General features: G+C 39.7%; 1 protein-coding gene across 1 annotated transcript in view; it reads left to right on the forward strand.

Moving 5' to 3' along the window:
- The first annotated feature begins 11031 nt into the window (after nucleotides 1-11031).
- Nucleotides 11032-14212, forward strand: part of CPA6 (carboxypeptidase A6) — an 82267-nt gene continuing 79086 nt past the window's right edge. Inside the window, exon 1 of the mRNA XM_068187204.1 lies at nucleotides 11032-11355. Coding sequence (XP_068043305.1) covers nucleotides 11270-11355 — 86 coding nt within the window. The 5' untranslated portion in view covers nucleotides 11032-11269. The remainder of the gene's footprint in view (nucleotides 11356-14212) is intronic.

Below are 14212 nucleotides of genomic sequence, written 5' to 3' on the forward strand. Positions count from 1 at the left end.
CTGGTTAATATGTTTCAGGTTAACCCCCAAAATATACACAAAACTATGCATGCTTTCTTTATTGACCATAGAGGTTTTCTTAAACTATGCTTTGCTCAGGCACAAACCTGCACCTAGTTTCAATGCCAAACAGATCCCAAAGACTGAAGCATGGGCTTAGTGCATGCTTTGGAATCAATAAATATAGATATTATTTCATATATGCAAATATATATATATATATATATATATATATATATATATAAACAGACACGTATTTTTATTATGCTAAAATGCTAAAGACTGACAAAATTATTCAGGAGATTTTATAGCTTTTGCAATGTACAATTTAAAGCTGTCAGCGTTCGCATCAGCTGTTGGAAGTGCAAATGTTTATTTCTGACACTAGATGGCAGGAGATTGAAGTAAATAGTTTCTGTGGGTCAAGAACAGCCTTCTTAATATATCAGCTGATAAAAACAAATGCCTGGCATTTTGCTTATCAGGTGATCAAATCAAATCGAGAGGTATAGAGAGGATTCTGAAATAAAGCAGAAAGATTTTTAAGTTTTTAAAGCTAAAATGTTTCTCAGAGAATGACTGTTCAAGCACACATGAAAGCTCAGTAATTAAATGGAGCTCGCAAAGGGTTAAAAAATGGTGGAACTGATTCTACAAATTTCTAACCCCAGTAAATTTCTTCCAAGTGTGCTTAGAAACTGGTTGAGTCTCACTTTTCCTTACATCAAGTGTTTTGTTGGTCTGTTTCTTTATCAGAATTACATTTTAGAGCAGTTCCCAACTGCAGCCATCACACAGGGCTGTAGTTAAGACAATACAGAGCCAGTAAGACGAGCTGGCACTTTTCTCTATTCATTAAGTGCCCTTTGAAAATGGTGAATAAGATTATGCCTCTTTTCTAGACACGGAAACTTAGGCTGAAAAAGATGATGTGATTTGTGCAGAATCATCACTGGGCTAACTGCAAGGTCCAGTCAAAATCCCTCAGATTCTTGGCCTCAGGTTCTAGCTACTGCCTCCCAACAGCAAAGCTGGAAAAAATATTCTGGCATCTTTTGTCATCTAGTATTTTTTTTCTGTCATATTGATATTTTATATATTTTATATATTGATATTTTATATGGAATTTTTTATATTTTACATCACAAGCTTCCAGTATCTATAGGGAGCCTACAGGGAAGCCAGAGAGGGACTCTTCATCAGGCATTGTGATGACAGGACAAGGAACAATGAGTGCAAATTGAAAGACAGGAAATTTAGGTTAGACACTAGGAAGAAATGTTTTACTGTGAGGGTGGTTACACTGGAACAGATTGCCCAGGAAGGTGTTGGATACCCAAACCCTGGTGGTCTTCAAAGTCAGGTTGGATAAGGCCTTGAGCAACTCGGTCTAGTGGGAGGTGTCCCTGATTACGGCCAGAGTGGTTGGGACTAGGTAGGTGATCTCTAAGATCCACTTCAGCTCCTAAGATTGGGAAGAGCTCCTAAGGTTCTAAGACTGGGAATTCAAGCAGCCTCTGATAATGGGAACAGGACTAATCCCAATCTCCTACTGAACCACTTCAGTTGATGATTCCTTCCACATTTATTATGGATCCTAGCAAATAGAGGACATTTGTCCTAGATGTTAGAAATTATCCATTTACAGGCATCATACTGAACTTTATGCACCCAAATGATTCTCTTTAATTCATTGTTCCTGTGCTTTTTGCACTGCTTCAGTTTAGTAGATCAGACTTATTACACATGCATATGGAGCCTTGTTTAGATGGTTCCCATTAATTTAAATTTCCTAATAATCCAAATTTCCTTTGTTCACCTGTTAAGTAGACTCTTAACCTATGAGTTTGCACTTTAGTGATATTGCATACAACTATTATTGATTTGTGCTGTTCAGAACATTGAGCAATATGAAATTCTGTATTGTACTTCTAAAACGTTGGAATATATTGCACCTACATGACAATCAACCCAGCGAGAAGTGTAGCTTATGCTTGTGAACAAGTGTCAAATATAATGGATTTAAATCTTTTGATGCACCTTTTTTTTTCCCCATTCATACTGACATCCATTTCTTTTACTTCCACTCCAACCCTCAGATTTTTTTTTTCTAATTGTACTCTGTGTAAACTACTCCTCTGTCTTCCCTAGGACTTGTCAGACCAACAACCTTATCTGGATCAGCAACTCTGCCTCTGTAATACATAATATGGAACAGTATTTGACTTTTCCATAAACTTTGCAGAGATCCATTATTTACCTAAAATCATTAAAGGTCAGGATACATCTTCCCTGGCAATAATGATTAATATTTTCTTTATTCCTTATTAGATATTGTTCATGGTCCTCCTTGATCATTGCTCAAATGATTCCCAGTTCTCTTGAGGTATTAGGTTATAATGTTGCTTCTTACAAATACAGAACAGATTTTGTTATTGAACACTTACGTTAATTCTGCATTATTATTAATAATTTAACCACATCAAGCAGTGCCTCTTTGCCACAGCTAGGATTTACATTATACTCACATTATTTAAATCCTTTTGTTCTTAGGCTTGCCAGTCATTAATTTCTTCCTGATGTTTTTAAATCCTCTTACAACTCAGAATTTATGGAACATATAATATATGTATCCACTGGTATATATTTGCCTTTTTTTCTTGTTACGTATTGCTTTTTTCCTTTTTAATCACTGCATCTATTTCAGTGCTGAACCAGGATGAAGTTTTATGCAGTGCTGTCCTATTTCCTGGGAAATAGAAATCATTGAATGATGTCTTCAGGCCATAAAATAAATTATTCTCAAAGGTTATTCAATCCAATACAGTTTTTAATTTTCTTTTATTAGAGAGGTATTTAGGAAATAACATATATTTTTCATTTGACCCTTAACAAATACTAATAAGTGTGCTTTATTAATATACTGATCCACAAATATTCAAGACTCCATAACTCTTTCTTAATCAGCTTTCAAACAGGTAATGGCGTGTCTCTTGTGAAAGATCTTGTTGATTTATGCTTTTTACTCTCTCTACCCTCACTAGAGGGGTCAAAAGTAGTTTCTCTACAGAAAAGTAACTGTTTTTTGAGGCATTACAGAGTAAGACAATTATGACATCAATTGTCTGTATTTCTGGCAGGTGGCTGAAGATACTGGCAGAATACGCCACTGCCTTTAAAGACCTGTTGGCATTTGGGACGTCAAAGATGTGTGAAATGAAAGGAAACAACATGGCACTTCTCTTGTTCTTGAGGCGAAGAATATATTCCAGCGGTGAGATGGTACAACCTTCAGAGTGCTGTGTGGCAATTTCCTCATAAGTATTGACCTTTCTAGCTGCTAGAGAAAGCTCTAGATTATCAGTTTAAATCCTTGGATTTAATCCAGGAGAACAGTCTCTGAGCTAAGAGATTTTTTGCTATGGAAACAGTTTCCATGGTGCATGGGGTGTCTATTTCTATCAGATATATCAACCAATTTGACAAAATTTGACTAAAGTATATGCAGATTAATTTTATATTTTCTTTGAAAAAACAATATTCTCAGATTCAGTCACTTGTATAAACAAGTGGTATCCAGTGATAGCTGCATGACAGAATGTACAATGGTATTACACCAAAATACTTCCATATTAATGAAGATGTTGCTTAGAAAAAGTATACTTGACAGTTCATATGGATCTTCACTACTGAGTTTTGCATTGATAGAGGCCAGAAAATTGTAATTCATTTCCAGGGAAAAGGTTCCAAAGCTCTTTTTTGGTGTCTTAGAATAAGGAAATTTTTGCTTTATGGAGCCCAGATTCAAAAACGTTTATTGCTTCTCTGGTATGTCAGGTACAAGTTGTGGGCAGGAAAGCAGGACTCTATCTGGGCTGGAAAAACAAACAAACAAACACACAAACATTTAGAGTTTAGCAAGCTAATTAATAACTGATAATAGAATAATTGAGCTGATAATGAATCTGAAGGTTTTTTTACCTGGAGAACTTACCTACTATACTTCAGCTGCACATACAGCTGGGCTAAATGTTACCACAAAGGATTATCCCCCTTCTACAATCACACAGGGATTGGAGGATGATATGTGAAACACTTTTAATAGTGTTAAGAAACAACAGAGAAAGTCATCACTTGGTTAACAAGTTGATGTCCCTGACTGACTACTCAGGGAAGAAAAACAGTTTAACAGGCTCCTAAGGGGTAAAGGTATTTTCTGCTTGTCTGCTCCTGCTCTGTTTTCATGTGCTAACCTCTTTGGGCAGTAACATAGCAGCTGAAACCCCTTTTTTTCTTCCTAATATATTGCTTTCAGGTTGGTTTTTTTGTTTCTCCAACAGTGGAATAGCCTATCAAGAGAGAAGGACATTTACACTGGCAGGGTGTGAGTGGGGTGTGTAATTTGCTTATGAAGGGAATTCTAATCAGTCCAAGGAAAAATAAAGCAAAAGAAAATTGCACATCTTTGTCTCAGCCATTGCTGTCATGTGTGAAATCATCACATTTAAGAGAGCAATGAGTGATGACTATTTGCTACCTGAGTTATAAAACACTGGGTACTTGTTCTAAAAGGAAAAAGATACTGCATTCAGATCATGTACTTTAAGGACTAGCTTAGACATTACATTCAGATAACTCTGCCTACCAATGACAAAGAGAAAAAGCCAAAATGTAATCTAAAATGTTCTTTAACTGATTCATGTGTCCTTCCTGTACTGTCATGCTCTGTAAAATGGCATTACCAACATGGATATCAGGTGAAAACAATGCTTAGTGTGCCCTGGATGAAAATATTAATGGCCATCTTCAGCAATATTTTCTTTCTTTAAACAAACTATTTTCCATACTTCCTCTTCAAAAACAGTTTTACAGGTTGCTCTTTAAAATGTTTAAATTAAATGAGTATGTTTAAAGGATCACATTAAAGGAAGGACCCCCCCAAAAGAACATTACAAGAGATGACCTTTCAGTGAAAATATATGGATCCCCACAACTTCCATCACAAATGACGGAATTATGAAATTCTCATGATGAAGTTCTTTCCTAAATCAAAATTTTGTAAACTTTTGTTAAGTCAGTATAATATTGGTCAAAATGACTCAGTGGCTGTAAAACTCAAGTGAGGTGTTAATCACAAATAAGAGGGTTTGAGTTCAGATTATTTTATGGCATTGTATTTCCATATCTATAGCTACAATGCAACTTCTGGTACCTGCAAGCTCCTGCCACTCTGCCTCTTCTTGCTTTGTAGCCACTTACCTCTGCTTTGAGCTGTCAGGCTGTGTGTGCTTTCGCTGTGTCAGCCAAGTGAAGAGGATAACCACGCTGGAGAGGATCAAGAGACCTGTAATGTCAGGGAGCAGAAAAAGGCAGTTCCCTGTGTGCTGGGAGTGTTAGGGTCTCCCCAGGTAGCCCCAGCCCCAGGATGTGAGCCTGTTTTGGGGAGCTGCAGCTCTGCTGTGGCATCACTGGGGCAGGGGCTGACATGGGGCCCTGGACTGTGGGCAGAGCTGAGGAGCCCTGGGCAGGTGCAGGCAGGGCCAGCAGAGCCCTCAGGGCTCTGGCAATTCTCTGTTTCCCAAATGAAACAATTCCCTCTCATAGCCCAGCTCACATGCATCCACTTTTCTTAGGAGTTGTTGACAGATAGATGGTATGATCTCGCTGTAGTGGCGTCTGCTTGTAAGACCCAAGGATGTTTGCATTAAATATGCTTTTGGAGTTCCCCTTGTTTTCCTCTTCTGACATATTTCACCAGACCTAGATTTTATTCCCTGGCTTTTTAATGTTTCAGGACTGACAGAATTCTGTAATGCCAGTATATTTCACCATTCATATTTTCCAGTCTTTTCAGCATTTTTCAGCATTCAAGTTGCATAAAGCTCTGAAGTACATACTACCTAATTATATAGTTTCAAGCTATTGAGGCATGCAAATTTGAAGGAGGACAATCAAAATATCATTCCAGGCACAGATGGTAAAATGACCTGATAATTATGAGGCAATGTTAAGGGTGAGAAAGAGAGGAGGAGGAAAGCCACTTTTCATGCCAGTGCAGCTGACAGATAAATTAACAACTCCATAGTTTCTGCTTCACCTACCTCCAGTACGATACTCTACATAATGCTCCCCTTCCTCCCAGAAGATATAATGATAGTTCACTGCAGAATGTCTGCAGCCAGGAGTTGCCTGGGGAGTCAGAAGTACCCTTTCCTTCTTAATTTTCACATGTGTATATATGGCAAATGCCAATTGTTATAAATAAATATTGGGCACCTGCCATCTTTCGTGGGCCGTAGCTGCTATAGAGCAATGCTGATTTGGAAGATTTCTAGCAGTGTTTCAAAATAAACACTGCTATCATTTTTCTTTCTTCTTCTCAGCATTGTAAAAACTAATTACTTGGTCTCCATTTATTGCAAATAATGTGTATTTTAAAACTAGATATTGAGCCTACAATGGAGTTGGAAGTTCTCAGTTAATGGTTGGACTTGTTGCTCTTTTCCAACCTCAGTGGTCTTTTCCAACCTCGATGATTCTATGATTTTATGACATAGAATATTTCATTGGGAATATGTCACCGATCCATGGAGCAAAAAAAATGAAACTCTATCTAAGTCCAAGTACACTAAGATGTGTTTGAGACTCTAGGAACTAAAATGTTTGCCTTTTAAATTAGAAGTATAATCAAATATAAATTCACAAATTCCATATGTTTAAGTGGTTATAGTCATGAAATCCATATGCTAGACTTAGAGTTGCTAAAGACTTGCTCTTGCTCTTGGGACAAATTATTCAGCCTCCACATGTCTTAGCATGCCCACCTGCAAAAACACTCCAAAATACTGGTTACATGAAGTTAGAGGAAGGCTGAGGTCTTCAACTACTGTAAAGTACAGAAGTTCAGAGAAGGATGGAGAAATGTGCAATGTGTTACTACACACAAATAATTTGTACAGAAAGTAAATACACATGATTTTTGTAGGAGGCACAAGAAAATTTTAAATTGCCATTCTCATATTTCCCCAGTATTAAATTTTTATCAGAACAGAAAAGATAGAGGAATCTCTTGCCTAATAAAAGGCTGTATTTTCATTTAAATAAAAACCCTGTAAGTTCAGTATAGAGAATATTTTTATATTGTTTCCTTATGTGTGTTAGCAGGGGTTGAGACGTCTGAGATAAAGTCTAGACACTGAAATTTCTTTATCCAGTTTTATACACTTCTTATTTGTCATGAGCAATGCTTTTTTTTTTTTTTTTTTTTTCAGAGCGCTTGGCCAAAAAGTTTGAAACCATATTGCCACATGTGTCTTAAGGTAGAATCTCAAGACAGAGCAAGGTTTTACTCACAAGGGTGCCTGCTGCAGAGCCTTTAAAGATTTTTTTTCTCCTATGGTTAGCTCTAAGAATTCCATACATATAAAGAAACCTATGAACAAAAGTACAGCAGTCTTTCCAACACTAAAACTATACTAAGGAATGGACTTACCAGGTTTGTAATACTGTGCTCTGATGTTATTTATCAGTATGGTTCCTAAAGGCTTCTATGGAGGGTTGATCTGTTGATGAATAGTCTACTATACACCTGTTTTCCTTAAGCTGCTTCTAAAGCAAACTCATATTTAAATGTCCCTCGATTCTACAAAACAAAAATGAATATTTAACGTGTATTCCTGTCCTCCTGCAGAATAACAGAATAATAGCAGAAGATAGAAATTCTCTAAGTGCAATTGTTCAATTCTTTCACTTAATTTAACCACTTTATAAAAGTTCAGTGCCATTGACACAAATTCAAATAAAATTTTTCAGTTATGGTAATGCAGCATCCCCAAGTAAGTTGAAGACAGAATGTCAAGATTCTTAATTGCAAGTCCATCCCTTCTAAAGATACTTGTACTTCATTTTAGTAAGAAAATTACATCTGAATACCCTCCAAGGTAATGCCAAACACCAATTCATTGTAACAAAACTGTCTCAGGTATCAACAGCAGCCTGTCTCTCATAGTGCTAAGTCCACCACCACCTGACTAACCAACCCCTGGGAGTGGGAAATTCTCAGGCTATCAGCTCTGTGTTTCTACTGTAACACTCCTGACTACATAGAGTGGTTAGTTAAGGCTAACCAGCCATGGCACTCATGCATGGATTATATCACGTTCATTCTTTTAGACCACAAGCCTAATCTAGAACATAATCAGCAGGGCCACTTTCACTGTCCTTCATCTGACAAGTTCTCTGTGGGAATTAAAAGAAATGGAGACCAGATCTTGAAAAGGACATTGCACTCAATCAACTTCAATCTTTTTTAATGAGTTATAACAGAGAAAATGCCAGCATGAACACGCTTAGTGTAGTTTATCATGAATGGGTAGGATTTAAACTAGAAAATGTAAACCTCTTTTAAACTCCTGTTTCTGAACAGTTATGTCTCTAACAATTGTGCAGTAAAGATTGTTTATTCAAGCCAATGCAACCTTCTAATGAAGGTGAGAGCTGGGATGACTCAAAGGTATAAAACATGCTTATAAGAAGCTAATGCCCTTTTTCTGTTCTTCCCAATAAGTGGCATGTTCTAAAGTCTACGTATCAAATGTAGGCTGCCTGCCCACTCACTTTAAATGAAGCCTTTCTTGTTTCCACACTGCGTAGAATTGCCTCTGTTTCAGCAGCCTGTGTTCCTTGTAAAGCGTAGGACGCTGTGATAAATCCCACAATTTGATTCATTAAGAGGGAAGCTCAGTTTGCTCTCTTCTGTTCCATCCAAAGCTGTTATCACTACCAAGCTGCCCTTGGTGCTGGCAATTTCTCATTTCTGTTCCAAGAAGAGAAGGAAAAGAAATGCTGATTTTCTTTGTCTCAAATCCTTTGCTTAGCTGAGTGCAAGTTTGATAGCCCCATCTTGTCAGGAAAGTAGATTTACCACATGTGTAACTTCCAGGCTTGACTACAGTGTTTGAATCCTTCCCTAGGTGCCAACATGACAGAATTCCAGCCCTCCCTCCAGTATGCCTAGTAACATAGTACAATTTAAACTGAATGGATCAAAGGGACACCAATGGGCCTGTACTCACCTCACTATCCCTACCTCCCTTAAAGCTCTTTTCAGTATTTTCCAGCTGTTTCCATCTCCAGCTTCTCCACAGCTCTAAAAGTGTACTTTAAAATTATAGTTAAAACGTATTTTAAACTGCCAGAAGTAGTACATATTAACAATGCTAGTGACAACTTTTTTTTGAGTGTTTATTTCCCATTGTGTTACTTTCCTTCACTCTTTGGTTTTGGTGCTTTAATTCCCTTTCCATCTCATACCTTCTTGCATTTTATTTTCAGGGAATGTTGCAGGAAAGCAGGATTTAAGACTGAAACCTAGAGCCACAGAAGCCCATAATTGCATTCTCCCTAATACAAATGGAGCCAAGTTTTCTATTGAAAGCAAAATTTTGAGAATAATAGCCAAACTATTCTACAATCAGATGCCAAAAGTAAAATTCTTACTAACTCCAATAGGGGCAGGTTTTCATCTGGAAAGCAAATACTTTAGAATAATAGCCAAACTACAATTTTTAAACTTTCAAATAAATTAGTGTATTACTGATGCACTTCAGGTGTAGCAAGGATACATAGTAAGAAAAGTAGATGTGTAATAAAGCAGTGGGTATTCCTTTAATATCATACTCATGCCCTCCAAAAATCAGTTGCTCAACTCTACCTTTGAAGTCAGCTCTGAACAGAGAGCAGAGCTTTTATTAAATAGATGTTTGTAAAGTTGAAGCTGCATTTATTATAAGACTGAAGATTCACAGAACAGATTTGGGGGCTTGCCTGTAGTTAATGGAAAGTGTTTTCGGCAAGAGATGTTCAGCGTGTAAGCACACACGCACATTCACCTCTGCATATTCTCACCAGAAATAAATTTGAGATTTTAAGTGGGGCATGTTATTGGGGGATGGGAAGCTCAAGAGTGAGAACACCAATAACCAGACCAAAGAGAATAATCCTGCCTTGGACAAAGTATTTTCACCTCCAGACTCTATCATACAACTACTGTCAGATTTGCTGCCAGTATGAAAAAGACACAAAGGAAAATGCTTGTTTGCCTTTCAGCCAGAGAATACAAAGTGTGTGTGGTTTAATACAGTCCTTTTTCAAAAGGCTCCCTGTGTTTCTGAAATATTAACAGGGATTTAGAGTAGTTCTCACACGTTCAAATGTCAGCTGGTTTTATTTGTCTATAGCCTACACGTTCATTTTGCTCTCAGAGGCTGAGAATCTGTTGGGTTTGAAACACGCTTTGCTCCTTCTTAGTAAATGCAACATAAAGGTATCAAAGGGGCTGTCCATTTATTCCATATTGGCATTGTATTTTTTTCCCGTATTTTCTTTGAACAGGTACTCCATGTGTTTTCTATATACTACAATTATTTGCAGCAAAATTTCTCCATTTCCCTTGTTATTCTCAAAGATCCAATGGCTTATCTTTGCATGGATCTTTCATCCTCACCAGTGTGGAAGAGACAGTAAAAGTCCAGTTTTAAAAACATGCTGGGCTTTTAACTAATTCTGTTGTATCAGCGTCTCTTCCATTCTCACTACTCAGACAAGAGATTTTGACCACACCAGTAAACTGAAATCCCACTGTATGGTTCCTAATGGACTCCCTAGCACTCTTTGTTTCATAGAAGTGTGTCTCTGCCCTCTCATCAGCCTCAGCTCTTGCCCAGCCGGGGACACCTCATCGGTAATCCCCCGATGGCACTGACTGTGCGTTAAGCAGCCCTTGCCCGGCCGTCTCGCCGCACCTGCAGCCGAAGCCCACCACACCGCACCCCTCGTCCCGCCGGCCCCGACGGAGCCGCGGTGCCCTCGGGGGGCTGCTCGCCCCCGCCCGGCCCTTGCCGGCCCCCGGGCTGCCCCGGGCAGGGCGGCGGCGGGGCCGCGCAATCCCCGCACCCCCGGCCCTCCCCGGCGGGCGGGCGGGCGCCTCCCCGCCCAGTCCCGTCCCCGTCCCGTCCCCATCCCCATCCCCATCCCCATCCCCATCCCCGTGCCCAGGCGCGGCGGGGCGGCGGCCGACGGGCGTCCTCCCCCGGCCTTCTGCCCTCGCCGCTGGCGACCAGCGGCACCTCCGAGCGCCCCGCTCCTCCCCGCTCCGGCCCCGGCTTTGTGTGCGCGGCACCAGCCGCCACCTGGGGCGGGCGCGGCGCCGGTGGCGGTGCCGAGGGTGGCGGTGCCGGGGGTGACGGCGGTGACGGCGCGGCCCCGCACGATGCCGCTCCGCGGGCTCCTGCTCCTTTGTCTGCTCTGCCTCCAGGCTGCGCTACCGCTCCGCGGCCACCGCGGCCGCTACGCCGGGTAAGTCCGCCCGCGCCCCGCTCCGCCTGCGGCGCAGCTCCGCGGCCGCGCTCCCTCCGCACCGCTGGCCAGAGCCGGCTGGCGTCTGCGTGTTCGGGCGCCCCTCCCGCCGCCGACCTGCTCGTGAGTTTGTTTGCTGGCAGTTGTAGCATGTAGATCGTGAAAAAGGTGCTGCGAGTCTCTGCTAGCTAAAGGGAGGATGCTACGCTGGGGGAAAAGAAAAAGAGTTAGAGTGTCCGTGTGGAAAAGGGAATTGTGATTATACGGCGGGGAAATACAGGGTTTTGAGGTTCTACCGTGCTCTGAAATGAATTAAGATCTGTATTTCCTTTAAGATACAATTATACGGGAACCTAAAATTGTTTCTAAAACGTTGTACACTGTGTGCTCATATTAGGGAATGCATAAGAAGTTCAAGCAATAAGGGAACTCTACTGTAAGCAAGTGGAGACTAAAACTTTCACGTGCATTTCAAAGTAGACTTTTCTTTTTGTTCCAGCGGCAGTTCAAATTTGTGTTACAAAGGGAAAGATTGAACTAAGCAGTAGTAAAAAAGTGAACTTGCCTCCAAAGTGTATGTTCTTTGCCCCACTAAAGACTTTGGTTTTAGTAAGTGTTTAACACAATAAGTTTATGATGCAAATGAAAAGGCAGGCAAATATAGGAACATTAGAAGCCCGTGGCATGTGTCAATATACAATATAAAATTCTTTCACAGTGACCAGCAAATTCATCAGGATAAGCACACCTCTCTGTGGAAGTAAGATATGTATTATTCTTTTTATTTTATTGGAGTAGCCAAGCCAAGCATAGAAATTCCTCTTCTAAAATGAAGTTTAAAAAAACATTCCCTAAGCTTCAAGGATTTGGTAATGTGATATGAAGCCATTCACCCCTGAGTCACTATTAGTGATAGAAAATAGTTAAACATTTGACAGCTGTCTTGCCATCTCTGTTCAGTATCTGTCTGCCCTGCGAAATCAAACAGGCCACCACAGTCAGGAATGCTCCTGGCAGTGCCAAAAAGCAGCAGGACAGAAAAACTAAACTGTTCTTTAAAGCCAGGGTCCCACTGTAAGTTTTGTGCAACAGCTCTGTTTTCTCTGTCTGGAGCCCATAGCACAGGCATGGTCTCCATGGTCTTGAATTTAAATTCAAGATAGCATTCAGTTTGTTTCCAGATGACATGGAGTTGAATAACACATTGTCAGTGCTGGTGCTTATTTTTTTCTTAATATTAATCACATAAGTTATCTGCTAATTTTGACTAAATGTCAAAATACGCATTTTACTATCGTTTAAGTGACATCATCAACTATAATCAAGTTGGTTCAAATACATGCATAAAAATTCAAATATTGTACCCCTGCTCATTAATGTAATTCAACAATTTTGTTTAAAGTTTTAAAAATAATTTTCTTATTTCAGGATTTCATATTCCCAAGGTGACATGTGAAAGACCCATCCAAATTCTCCTAACTTGATCTCTGTTTTAGAAGCTTTTGCATAGACTCTAGTCCAAAAAAACAAGACTTCTCATCGGCTTCCAAAAGTTGGACAAGAAAATCACTGCAAAAAAAAAAAAAAAAAAAGGGCAAAAAAAAAAAGCTAGAGTTAATTATAAGAACTCTTAGTCAAAAGGCAATTGTAGTAGGGGGCCAAGATACATTTACAAGCCTTGCTGAAAATGTGGTCAATATTTGAAACAGAAACCAGAATGTGTACCACATGTGTAACACAAACTGGAAAAACAAGCTAATATTTTCCCTACTTTACTAATATTTTCCCCCCCTCTACTAATATTTTCCATTTCTACTATCCTGGCATTATTTGAGTCAATAAAAGATGATGGAAAGTTAATTTGAAATGGCATGGAGTTTTCTACAGAATTACAAATATATCTTGTCCATCTGTCATCATCACAGTGTCCTGGGCAGGGTCATTTAAATTCTTCTGTGTGTGCCATTGATTAGAAACAGTTTTGCAAGTTTTGTCATTACTACTGAACCTGACTGTCACTAAAGGGGAAAAAATTTTGGTAGGGTTTTTTGAGAAAGCCAATTGGGAGGTTAATAGTTTGCTAATGTTCATCATGAAAGGGGTGTCCCAACAAATTTACTTCTTTTTGTGCCAAGAAACATCTGTGAATCGTAGTAATTTCTATTGTGTCAGAAGCTGTACCATAAAGGGAAAAGGCATTAGTATAATTAGGGCAAAAGAATGAGAGGGGAAAAAAAAAAAAAAAGCAATGGAAACATTTCTCATAAACTTAGGTCAGCACTTGGGGGCACACGTAATTGTAACTCTTTAGTTGAGGACTCAGACCCAAGACAATGAACTAACTGGAAGTGCACGTGTTTCTCCAAACTATGGCAAGCAAGGCCGGGTATGCCATATGGACACATCTTTAAGAAAATGCATTCTAGATACATTTGGGAAGTCAGCAAATATTTGGGGAGTCTCAGCAAAGCGGAAGAAGCACTCAGAGCTCTTGGGAAGACTGAGGGACAGTTCTATTTGCCTTCTGCCTCACACAATACTCAGGAGTTCAGCCTGAAGGAACTCAAGAGGAGCTCTCTAGAAGACACTGCTAATCAGCCACCCAACAGCAAATTCAAAACTGTACTCACACTATGCTTTTGTTCCTTCCTGCATTTGTATGTTCTGTCCAAAAGCTCCAGGGCAGTGGATAAGTGGGAGACAAACACACAAATCAGGGTTTAGATAGATTAGATGTGGAATATTCAAGGAGATTTTTCAGGAGGCAATTACAAGAAGTTCACACAGGAGCAGCAAGGATAACCAAATACATGGGAATGGTTTAAGTTCCTGAAATAACCAAGAAAACTAGAACTCT

Source organism: Anomalospiza imberbis, chromosome 1 (assembly GCF_031753505.1).
Source record: "Anomalospiza imberbis isolate Cuckoo-Finch-1a 21T00152 chromosome 1, ASM3175350v1, whole genome shotgun sequence".
Classification (NCBI taxonomy): domain Eukaryota; kingdom Metazoa; phylum Chordata; class Aves; order Passeriformes; family Viduidae; genus Anomalospiza; species Anomalospiza imberbis.